At 41.2% G+C, this 12,224-nt stretch overlaps 1 protein-coding gene across 6 annotated transcripts in view; it reads right to left on the reverse strand.

Annotated features, from left to right (window-relative positions):
• Nucleotides 1–12,224, reverse strand: part of Nt5c2 (5'-nucleotidase, cytosolic II) — a 118,848-nt gene that overhangs the window by 10,804 nt on the left and 95,820 nt on the right. For 3 of the 6 annotated variants that reach the window (XM_060390687.1, XM_060390691.1, XM_060390706.1), the window contains 5 exons: nucleotides 11,002–11,109; nucleotides 6,715–6,832; nucleotides 5,605–5,700; nucleotides 894–985; nucleotides 707–764 (listed from right to left, as the gene is read on the reverse strand). In XM_060390687.1, the coding sequence (XP_060246670.1) occupies nucleotides 707–764; nucleotides 894–985; nucleotides 5,605–5,700; nucleotides 6,715–6,832; nucleotides 11,002–11,109 (472 nt within the window). Of the gene's footprint in view, nucleotides 1–412; nucleotides 490–706; nucleotides 765–893; nucleotides 986–5,604; nucleotides 5,701–6,714; nucleotides 6,833–11,001; nucleotides 11,110–12,224 lie in introns of those variants that run through there. The other 3 variants (XM_060390701.1, XM_021650524.2, XM_060390724.1) reach the window with 2 other exon arrangements.

The following is a 12,224-nucleotide window of genomic DNA, read 5'->3' on the forward strand; positions in this document are numbered from 1 at the left end:
AATGCCAAGTTCATCACTTTCAGAAACAGGCTCTCACTGAACAAACAGAACGTAGGTTCTTTCTCCCTGACCTTTCTGGAACTGTCCCTAGGTACGTTTGTCTGTGACTCTGTTTTCCATGAAATCAAGTGCCCTGAAGTGGGTAAGGTTTCAGATACAAAGTGAGCACACTCTACGTAGAAGTCTGTTCAAGCAATGGCCACGCAACTCCCCCAAAAGGAAAGGCTAAGCTGTGAGAGACTCACGCAGAACTCTGCTTTAGAGAAAATTAACTGTTTATTCTTTGATGAAATCTTGCTGGGCCTGGGAATGAAACTAAATGACCATCCCTGGATGGTTCCTGGGTAGCTGCTGTGAAATGAGTCGGGGGTTTTAGTGTAACTCTGCTCGGACAGATAAGCATCACACAAACCTCCCACTCAGTTGTCACAATTAGCACCTCTGCTGGCCGTCTTCATTCCCAGTCACAAGTGGTCCCTTCCAAACATGGCTGCAGCACACTGGCAAGGAGAGGGGCCGTGTGGGAGGTGAGGGCCTGCATGGAGCTGCTGGTGCTGTCCATCTCTCAGGCTGGCAATGTAGCATCTCTCACTAGCACTAAATTCACTTTAGAAAAGCAGAAAAGACCTACAATGGCCAGTTCTCTAAAACCCTGTACATTAATTTAAAAATCAACAGGATAAAGAAAATTGTAGTATAAACATACCTGGTATATCTGGGACAATTAGTAAAAAAATCTACTAGGCAGGCCAACAGGTAAGTCTCTGAAAAACGAAGAACAGGTATTAATAAGATGTAAGTAAAATGATCAAGCTGGTTTAACTAGCCCCAGTGAGTAACAAGTGGTCCCAGGAGGAAGGGACAGCAGGTAGAGTAAGCAGAGGGTAGTCTACCTGGAAGATTGAACAGTGTGTTCAGAATGTAAAACCGTTCAGTGTCATCTCGTTGGATAAATTTATTTGGATACTGCTCTCTAGTTTCTGGTCTGCAAGAAAAATTTAAAAATTATTTGACATACAAAAAGTTAACAATGGTGGAGAATAGTCATTCAAAATTTTATTAATATGTTTTGACAGCTTTGTGAAGGACAGAGTTCACACATTAAATCCGGACAGCTATGAAGATGAACAGGTTCAGGGTGAGCCAAAGAGAGCTCTTTGGAGACGACACTCAGGGTTCTCACTGTGCTAAGGGACATACCACCCAACTACTATCAGAAAGCTGTGAGGACTGTAAGACTCAAGGGGAGCTGGTCAGCTGAAAGGTTTAAGGAAACGGCCGTAAGCAGGGAGCTCACCCCTGTAATCCGCTACTCATGGCCTGGGCAACACAGAGAGCGCTAAGCCAGCCAGGGTGACACAGTGAAACCCTGCCTCAAAATAAGTAAATAAAAACTTAATATAAATATATAAATAAAAGTAAAAGTAAAGAGTAACTGTGAAGAGAGAAAAGCAAGGATAATCTAGAAAGATATCGTGGAAGTGGTGGTATGCTGGCCTCTGCGTCAACACTTAGTAGTTGAGTGCAGAACAGAAAGCAAGCCTTCCGTTACCGTCAGAGCTGTATTTTCCTCTGTTCCTCTTTGTTGAAAGCAGACCAGTTTCTGAACTGACTTACTTAACTTGAAATATCAGTAAAGTGCTTGTCACTTAACCGTGAGGTGGGATTGCTCCGAATCCCAATACCCACATAAACGCCAAGCATTTGCAGTATGTGCTTGTGACCCTAGCAATGGGGGAGGAGGGTGGAGGCAGGAGTGGATAGCTCTGGCTAGCCATCTCAGCCAAAGCAGTGAGCTCCAAGGACACTCTGTCTCAAAACTAAGATGGAGAGTAGCTGAGAAACACACCTGTCGTCAACCACTGACCTGCACATACACAAACATCCCCATAAAGAAGGAAAAGCAGTAATAAAAACAATTCAAAAGGGAAAAATCTAAAATACATAAATAAAATTCTCATGGTAAATATGAGAATTCACAAATATAAAGAAAACCAAATTTAAAGCTTATACTTAAGTATAAGTTGAATAAATTTCTATTTAAGTTACTTAACTTCAAATGGTATGGACTTCAGTTAGGACCATAAAATCATTGGTTTAGTCACCTCCTTTATCATCCTTATGGAACAAAGCTTCTAGTAAATAAAGACTGAGTACAAAGCCACCTCTTCAGGCTTTAGGGAGAAGGCAGCAGCAACCACACACCCTACTCCAGTCAGTGAGCCATGGTCTCTACACAAAAACAGATGCAGCTCCTTTTCAGCAATGACAACTCAAAGTGGCTGATAAATACAGTCAGCCATTGCATTTCCAGCTAGAGAAAGACAAAGCACCACACCATAGGGAACAATGTATTTGGAGTTGAAAAGAAAGCAGTTACAATACTGAACACTGGTGACTTTTTGTGACCTACAGCCCAAGCTAACAAGATAGGACAAAGCCAGATGGATGCCCACCTCCACCTCAGCCATACCATCACTGCACGTTAAAAACCACTGCCTCCATGGCTATTCTCTCCTAAAGAGTGTTTCCCTAATTATGCTACGCTTGACTGAATCTCCATTTATTCACAAATGACATTTTTTTAAACACTACAAAAACCATTTCCAAAGAAGCTACTTTGAACCCTTAGTAGGGGACACAGCAGGTTGGGGAGTCTGGTGTAGTCCAATGTGGCCCATGTAGCCACAGATGACTAAACTCCTATCCTGCCAGGATTACAGATGTGGACCTCTACCCTAAATTTAGGCCTGTGCATCTGGATTTAGTAAGTTTGGTTGTAAAATGACTGTAGTGAATTGCTGCTCTTCATTTTTTTTTCTCTGCCTTCCTTTCGACTAACAACCAGAGTAGTGCATCCCTGTTCAGGCATAAACACTAAATAGAGCATGGTTCACTTTCACTGGCTCCTAGGTAGTAGTGACAGGGTCTGTGCATGAGCTTAGGCTGGGGTACCATATGCAGTCACTTTCCTTCTAGAGTCGGCTTCCTGATACAAGAGTGCCCTTTCCTGGCCTGCTCAGGTCAAGGTGAACACTCACTCCACTGCACTCTCACAATGGACACTGAGACACTTTTGAGCCTCTGTTATGCAGTAAAGCTCGCTGAACTGCACTGTGCCACGTGTGTGTCAGTTCTACTCGGGACACTGCTATGATTTAAAGGGTGTCTGGACAGAATTTCAGTTAGCATATACCTCTTAGAAGAAAAAGTATTTTGCCAAAACCACTGTCTTTTTAATTATTCCAATGTGACTATGACAACTTTACCACTTTACCATCAAGAATTCAGAAAGATCACACAAAAGTGCAATGTTTTTCATTTCAAGTTGCAGTTATGACCCTAATAGTTTCAAGCTGTATTTTTTATATTTTGTTTTTTAGATTTGTATGCATGACTGTTCTGCATGCATGCATGTATGTATGAATGTGTGTATACACACCGTGTGCATGCTGGGTGCCCGTGAAGGCCAGAGGCACTGCACGGGTCCCCTGGAACTGCAGGCACAGACAGCTGTGTGCCACCACGTGGGCACTAGAAACAGAGTGCGGGACCTCTGCAAGAGCAACAAGTCCTCTTCATCACTGAGCCATTCCTCCAAGTCCCAAACTCTGTGGGTATGTTTTATTTTTTTTTAATAAAAACCCTGGGATGTCTCACAAAAAGAGTACAAAAAAAAAGAGAGAGAGAGAGAGACAGAGAGACAGAGAGAAGAGGACTTACTAAGAGGAAACTCTCCAGTTAGCAAAGACTGTAAAACTTTATAAAAAATGTCCCTTGTTTTAAGTTGTTAGCCTCCTCTTTTCACTTTCCCCTTCTTCCTTCCTTTTGCAGTGCTGTGGATCAAACTCAGGCCTCCTACATTCTGAGTAGATGTTCTACCATTGAATTGTTTGTTTATTTGAGAGAGGGTCTCTCCCTGGCTGTCCTGGAATTCACTATGTAGATCAGGCTGGCCTTGAACTTACAGAGATCTGCCTGCCCTCTGTCTCACAGTGCTGACATTAAAAGCATACACACCACACCCAGCCTCTCTCCCCATTTTTTTCTGATTTCTGAGATGGCTCTTGTTATATTACCCAGGAACTGGCGCAGAACTCCTGAATTTGAGAATCCTCCTGTCTCAGCTTTCAGAGCCGTCTGGCACTACAGGCTAGCATTACTGTGCCCAGCACTACCTTGTATTTAGGGTTCCCAGTATTTTTAACCCTGTGTTTTAATTTTCATTATACAAATGTCTGAAGATATTTATTCGAAGACTGAAATGTTCTAGCAAAAAAAAAAAAAAAAAAACTCACTCATTTAAATTGCTATATAGTTCAAAAAATTTCAAATGACTTTCATATGCGTATTTCTTCTGTATTAAAAAGGAAAACTAACCCGGGAAGCACTGGCACACGCATTTACTCCCACCTGAAGTGAGACAGGTGGCTCTCTGAGTTTGAGGCCAGCCTGGTAAACAAAGCAAGTTCCAGGACAGCCAGGGCTATACAGAAAAACCCTGTTTCAAAAAATAAATAAACAAATAAATTTAAAAACAAAAACAAAAAACAAAAAAACAAAAGGAAAAATAGCCAGGTGTAGTGGCACACTAGACCAGCCTGGTCTACAAAGGGAGTTCTAGGACAGCCAGAGCTACACAGAGAAATTCTGTCTCAGATAGATGACAGACAGATAGATAGACAGACAGGTAAGTAAGTAAGTAAAAATAAAAATCTTAGCTGGGTGTGGTAACACACCACACCTTTAATCCCAGCACTCAGAGAGGCAAGAACAAGTAGATCTCTGTGAGCCTGAGGCAGCCTGGTGTACAAAGTGAGTCCAAGACAGCCAGGGCTAGAGAGAAACCCTGTCTCTAAAAAGCCTAAAGCAATCAATCAATCGATAAAAATCTTAACACTTAAAATAAGACTAAAATGTAATTTGTTTAGCAAGTTTCAAAATTAGCTGTTATTGGTGGTATATAATTAGAAGACAGAAACAAATATAATTACTAACTAACTACGTTTATGTAAAGGGGTGACCCGTATGACAGGAGAGGTAAGTGATAAGTGTCCTTTCACTTGACCACTAAAACACCAGAGAGGCTACGGCACTAGCACAAGCAGTGCCACTTGCCATAAAAGCACAAGGCCCTGAGACAGTCTGAGAACCCACGAGTTAAACAAAGGGCACAGAGGCACATGCCTGTAAGCCCAGCTCTGGGGAGGCAGAGACTATTACATTCTCACGCTTACCGACCAGCTGGCTAGGCTAGCCTACTTGCCTGCATCACCTGAGGCTCTGTCTCAAAAAACAAGGAAGAAAGGGCTACTCTAAGAACTTAATGTGCAAGTCTGATGACTAAATTTAATTCCTAAAGGAACCAGCAATGAAGAGAAAGAACTAACCTCTAAAAGTTGTCCTCTGACCTCCTCTCACACGTGCTGTGGCACACATGCACACTCACATATACATACACAAAATAATAATAAACAAAATTAAAATAAGATGGACAGTTCCCAGGGAGTAACCCTCAAAAATTTCCTGGGATGTACACAGAGACACACATACTCTCTCTTTCTCTCTCTCACTAAAAAGAAGCTAAGGGTTTTTTGTACTCACCCTCTTATGAAGTTAAATCCATGTGCACAAACCAAGAGGTTCCCATAGGCATCAACTTTCAAAAGATTTCCATAGAGTGTGTCAAAAACAAGTCCTCTACATGAAAATGAAGACATTATAATGCAAAATAATACATGTAGCAATCTTATGCATGAAACCACCATACAAGAATTTCATCCAACTCAAAGTTTGTAGCAACTCAGTTATACCCCCAAAACAAAATAACCATATATGCTAAGTGAGTTCATGCATTTTAAAAAATAAATCACAGGACTGGAGACAGAGCCTGTTGTGTTTGAATCACTAGGATCCATCCCAGCCCTTGTGGAGGGAGATGGATGGTGGGAGGAGGATGACTCTCAGAGCAACTAGTAACACCTATTCCATGTATGTATATATTCACAATTGTCTTGGAATAAGGGCTCCATCAAACAAGCATGAATCACCCTTTATAGGGTGGAAAGATAGACAGCTGCTATGTTTCTATAATACTCCTTAAATTTCTTTAGACACTGAGCTGCTTGTATTTCCCCACATCCAATGTTGCACATGGGACAAATGTGACAGTTATTTCAAGCAAATGTCCTTCATGATCTTAACTCTCCCCTATCAATTCCAGAAGGTTCTCCTACCAAGTTAAAGATACTAGCAAAACATACAGCTGCCTGCTCCAGATGCAAGCAAGGAGCAGGCAGGACACCCGTGCTCATCCTTTGGCCTTAACAACCCCTTTCTTGCCCATCAGTGGGTCTTCCTGAGTCAGCTCTGTTCAAGAGTACAGAGAGCTCAGCACTAAGTGCTTGGGAGTCTAAAGCAGGAGGAGCAAGCTTGAGGCCAACCTGGGATACATATACTGTTGAGAGACGGACAGGAAAGAAAAAAACAATGGGAAAGGGAAGGGGAAAGAGAAAGGAGAGAGGAAGAAGGGGAGAGAAAGAAGGAAGGAAACACAAGAGAAATAGTGGGATGGTGAGGAGTAAATGTATAAAAAGTTCTGCTAATTTTGAAAACAATACTAGCATTTATTTTTGCAGGGACAGGGATAAGTTTGGAGTTCATAATTTTGGGACTGGGTAAGAGATCTTAATCAAAAATTATCTTGAAATTTACCTGGTAGGGAATGTCGAATCATAGGCAAAGCTGAGGAGCTCCTGAGGATAGCCAATGGAAACTAATCTCTCCACAGTAAGCTCAAAGCCCAGGGATTCGTATTCTGGAGACTTGTACACTGCACAAAGAAGAGGCTCATTAGTCAGCACAAGAACAGCCCTGGGAAGACAGGCCATGTGAATGGGTCTCTACTCTCCCAATTCCTCTTTTCTTCTTCCCCTCAAACTTTGTATTCTGTATTATATCCAGTAATTACGAAAATTCAGGCATTAGCAGAAACGGGCTCTATCCAAACAGTTTTGGTCTTCTGTAAACACTTTTCCTGTATCTACTCTTTGAATCCCACAATTTAGTGCTGGGGGAAGAAATCTAACTGTACACAACTATGACCTTAACTATGAAATTGAGTAACTAGCAAACTAGGTAAGAGAAGTATGTATTTGTTGAAGGCCTTACTCTAACTGACACAGCAATAGTCAGAATGAGTGTTCTCCTCTTGTATTTATACTTTAATTTTTGCTTTTTCTGGTAGTGCTCTATAGTCTTCTACCAGTTTATCTGTTCTGCCTGTCAAATGTGTCTTCTTATCAGCCCAAACAACAGTTAGGCCCAACATTGCTACCACCTTCAAAACCATACTTGGTAAGTGTCACTGCAAACAAACCTTAAGGAAACACACCTGAGACAATTAGGAAAATCAATTTTGTGAATCAGGAATTAGACATTATATTCTGACTCATCAGACATGGTCACAAAGATCACAGCAGGCAGATACATACAGGCGTGTGTGTGTGTGTGTGTGTGTGTGTGTGTGTGTAAAACTACTTATTTCTCCTCATCTGCTTCAAAAACATGCTGTTTACTAAAAGGCAAATAACACGGGTTTTAGGCTGTGGGGTTTCTCTTCACTATGTCTAAAATTGTACACAATGATGCTTGAATGTCATCCCTGCAGCTGAATAAAATGTTACTCTTTCAAATGTACTTCTTCCAACTGAGGAATTTATGTGAGCAGCCTTCCTGGCCTCTAAGGGCAGGTAAGTCACATTACAAACACCAATAACATAAAAGGACCTGTTAAGTTCCTAAATGTCAGCTAAGACAAAGGCATCCACCCAATTCTTAGTCTTATAAAAACTAGTCTCAATTACTGTTAAGTCATGATAGCTCTTCCATATTCAAACTGGACTTTGCCATTTGTTTACTATTTAAACTGGTACTGTCAGGACTCAAACCCAGGACAAACTCAAACTGCTCAGGTGCCTATTAACATAACAAAGCAGAGTCTGGCTGCCAGCCTCCCAGAGTCCCTGTTGGGTACAGAGTCCTCCTGGCTGGTACAGCCCACCCCCACCCCAAACTCCCCAAAAGCCCCTTCCTCCAGCTGCTGTTCTTCCCTAACCTTAACTCTGGATACTTTCTTTCTTTTTTTCTTTTTTGGTTTTTTCCAGACAGGGTCTCTGTGTAGCACTGACTGTCCTGGAACTCGCTCTGTAGACCAGCCTGCCTCTACCTCCTGAGAGCTGGAAATAAAGGCATGACCACGCTGCCCAGCAAGTCTGGATATTTTCAAAAGCAGCTAGACTTCTTTCCTGCCTGACTTCTACTTTATCCTCCCTATGCTCTGGCCCTTCAAAACAAAGTAAAGCCTTGCAGCTTCAATGCAAAATGATGCACCCTGTGGCCAAGGCAAAGACAGCATGGTCATATGCACCACAGTAGGTGCTGGTGACCAGGACAGCATGGTACCTGATACACCGAGAAATCAAAAATAGCATTCCTCACCTACCTTCCCAGCCATGATGTCAACCCAATTCCATGTAAGGGCCCTTTGATAAATTTTCTAGAAAACCAAGTTAACTTCCCCATCTTAATCGAAATCCTACCTAGTTCAAAAATATTGAAGGAAACAAAACTCCAGTACAACTAACAGTTTTTCCTTCTAGGATCTGGCCCATGTAAAATAGTTTTCAATGGTTTGTGTTTGTTTGTTTTTAGGTTTTATTTATTATACATACACTGTTCTGCTTGCCAGAAGAGGGCACTAAATCTCATTATGGATGGTTGTGAGCCACCATGTGGCTGCTGGGAGTTGAACTCACGACCTTTTCAATTATTATTTCAAGAAAGATAATTTGCTGAATATGCCCTCAAACTGAAAATAAAAACTAGACCGTATTCCCCCCCTTACTCTCAAACTCACCTCTAAATTGACAATTTCATGTTGTGAATGACTTATAATGGATTGATAATTGAAAATTATATCCATGAGACAATTTGAACTGAAGGTCAAATTAATTTAGCATTTTTACTTTTGTTGTTACAATTTTTAAATTAAAATAGTTACATAATTTACCCCTTCCCTGTCCTCCAAGCCCTCCTGTGTTTTTCTCTACTCACTCTAAAATTAATGGCTTCTTTATTGTTATTGCTGTTGCATATACTTATACATAAATGCAACCTGAGTCCATTCAGGGTGGCTTGTGATATGACTTCAAGGCTGGCTACTCTGTATTGGATAATCAATTAGGGGCTGTCCTTGGTAAAGGGTGATTTTCTATCCACAGGCATTAGTGGCCTGTAGCTCTTTAACACGGGACCCGCGAGGTGTCCCACTTGTGTGTCCGCGTGTCTATGATTTTGTCCTTGTTCCAGTCTTTAGGTGGCAATATTGCTGAGATGTAGCTTCCTGGCATTCCTAGGAGACACAATCTCACTAGTGAAAAAATGCAGAAAAAAAGTCTAAATTCTAAAATAACAACAACAAAACCAAAATACCACATTTACACTGCATTCAGAGGGCAAAACGTCTCAAATATTTAATTATGGTGACTTTCTATAAATTCCCCCTTAGAAGCACTAAATTCCTGTCCCCTAAGTGAGCTCAGGGCACTTCCCAGAAACACAACGTATCCTCTGCATTCTCTGACCTAGGCTGGAATTCAAGTGTGCCTGAGTCCCAGCCAGGATTCTTTGTGCTGGGGTCTGTAAGTGTTGCTAAGAATTTCCAGGTATGCAGACCTTCAAAGCTTGAGCTCGGAGGATGAAGTACACTATACTTTTCTAATTTCTTCCCACTGGGCCAGAATAGTCTGTCCTAGTCTTAGATGGGAATAGATTTATCACAGGGAGTCCAAGTTCTTCTTTGACAACACTATCTATTTCACTAAGCTCTATATTAATCAGCAAGACAGACGAGCCATTGACATCTCCTCATAAGCTTCTCGGATAATCATTTCAGCAGAGCATACCCCAGGTCACTAACTCATCTGTGGAGAGCCACAAAAACATACCCACAGCTGAACAAGTAGAACTGTAGTGTACAGAGCAGGGCTTTAGATGGTTCCTCTGAATGCCCTTGGAAATAAACACATTTATTCTAACCAGGTTGCAAAATGTCCTTCCTCCAAAATAAAAGTAAAGAAGCACTCGAGTCAGAGGCAAGCGGCAAGCATACCTCTGTGAGTTCAAGGCAAGCCCACTCTACACAGTCAGCTTCCGGCCATCTAAGGCTGCTAAATGTGACCCTGTCTCTTTAAAGTTAAAAAATTAAAAAAAAAAAAAAAACTTCATTTTTTTTCATCAACTAGGCCCTTTAAGCTGGCCACAGATACCTGCAGGGACCAGAATCTATCCCCTCAAACTTCTCACAGCTGCAAAAGCTCTAACATCAGTTTTTCTCACAAAACTGGAAAGTGAGTAATCCAAACCTTCCAGCCTCAATCTCACAACTAACTTCCCATGGTTCCAACACCTGGCCAAAGGTTTCTGAGCATAGGTAATCTTACACGAGCTGCTCGCTTATTCTCTGAGGAGATTCTGTGGCCTCGCCCAATTTACCCAAAATCCAAAGACAAAGAAAGAAATTATTTTAAGGGCCAGAGTCCAAAAGAAATAGGAAAAAAACAAAACAAAACAAAACACACCCTGCTTCAGCCACTAGGACAGCACACAGTGTTCTCAGGTTACGTAACAAGACTATAAAAGGAACAGCCAAAGCTTTGAAAGTTGAAGCTACTGAGTGCATTTAAAGATATTCTTTACTCAATAATCTGCAAGGAAAAACAGCTCTTTAAAAATAACTGCCCGCTGTGGAGAAAGCTGTGCGTCTCCTCTGTGTGGAAACTGTTCACTCAACCAAAACAGAGCTGACATTAGCAGAGGACACTCCTTTGGACTAAGCAAACTTTCTGCCAGGAGTTTGGAATGCTTATGCATCTTTTACCACTGTCACCAAGACACACACTGTGTAGTAGCTTACAGGTTTTAGAAAAATGAAGGGCAAACCTCGGCAGAGGTTCCAGCCCAGCAGGGTACTGCTGCCCAAATGAGGACTCACATGAGGCAGATGCAGGTAGTGTGCCACTCCAGTCCTGAAGGAGTTACACTGCTCCCCTGTTAAAAACAAACAAACAAAAACAAAAAAGCAACAGAACAAAACAAAAACAAAAGCTGGTTTGAAAACTGCTGTGATGAGCTGGAATGGAGAGACAACAATTGGAAATTGGTATTTACAGAAGTTACCACTGCCCTCCAATCTAGAAGCCTCCAACCACCACTAAAATTAGCTCTAATTAGCTATAACAAAACATGAGCATTGAAAATAAAAGTAAGTATTGTATATTATTTCTTTTTCTGGCACCCTGAGTTAGGAATACAAGCCAACTTTGATAATAAAATTTTAGGCCAAAAGTGTAAGAGAAAACTAAACCCATTTGTCTCTGTTTTCTTTAGCGGCTTTTGGGTTACTATTATATAAACTGACTAGTAAATGATGCTTAAACTGGACTACCGCTGGTAAAATGATTAAAAAAAAACCAAAAACAACAAAAAAATGAAGACACTGCAACTAGGAGAAGCCATCACTACCAGACAGCATGTAAAGCAGGAACTTATGCACCCACCCAAGAGGTCATTAGCTTCCAGGCTGTACATGAAAAAATCTCCATCAAAGTTCTTTCTATTTAGTTGTCAGGTTATGTGGCATTAGTCCTCTGTAATTAGGACTAGCAAACACATTAATGACCATTTTTAAAGAAAAAAGACTAATAATATCTTTCTAGTGCCACATAAACAGTTATCAAAGGACTTTTTCTGCTATATGGAACCACCCAAAAACTGACCCAGCAACAGACACAGGCCACAATTTTTCTCTAACCTAAGAAATTACAAATGATCTAAAAGGTAGAAAAATTCTTTAAACTACTTCAATTTTAATTTGCATACAAATAAAGAAGCTAGATACCATGGAACACATTTAGTAACATTTTTAAAACCATCCAAGTTACTAAATATGTAAGTAAATAAGTGAGGTTTAAGATGCTGCTGATTTTTCTGTTCTTGAAAAACAAAATTCAACAGTTCCTACGAGACGCCTTTGTTTAAAGTACCAGGCCAGGGAGCAGGTGGCCCAGTGGCTAAGAGCACCTCTTGCTCATCCAGAGAACCGAGGTTGAGGTCCCAGCACCCACATTACCTATAACTCTAGCTTCAGGGCCTCCAACAGTTCT

This window comes from Meriones unguiculatus, chromosome 1, assembly GCF_030254825.1.
Source record: "Meriones unguiculatus strain TT.TT164.6M chromosome 1, Bangor_MerUng_6.1, whole genome shotgun sequence".
NCBI classification, from domain to species: domain Eukaryota; kingdom Metazoa; phylum Chordata; class Mammalia; order Rodentia; family Muridae; genus Meriones; species Meriones unguiculatus.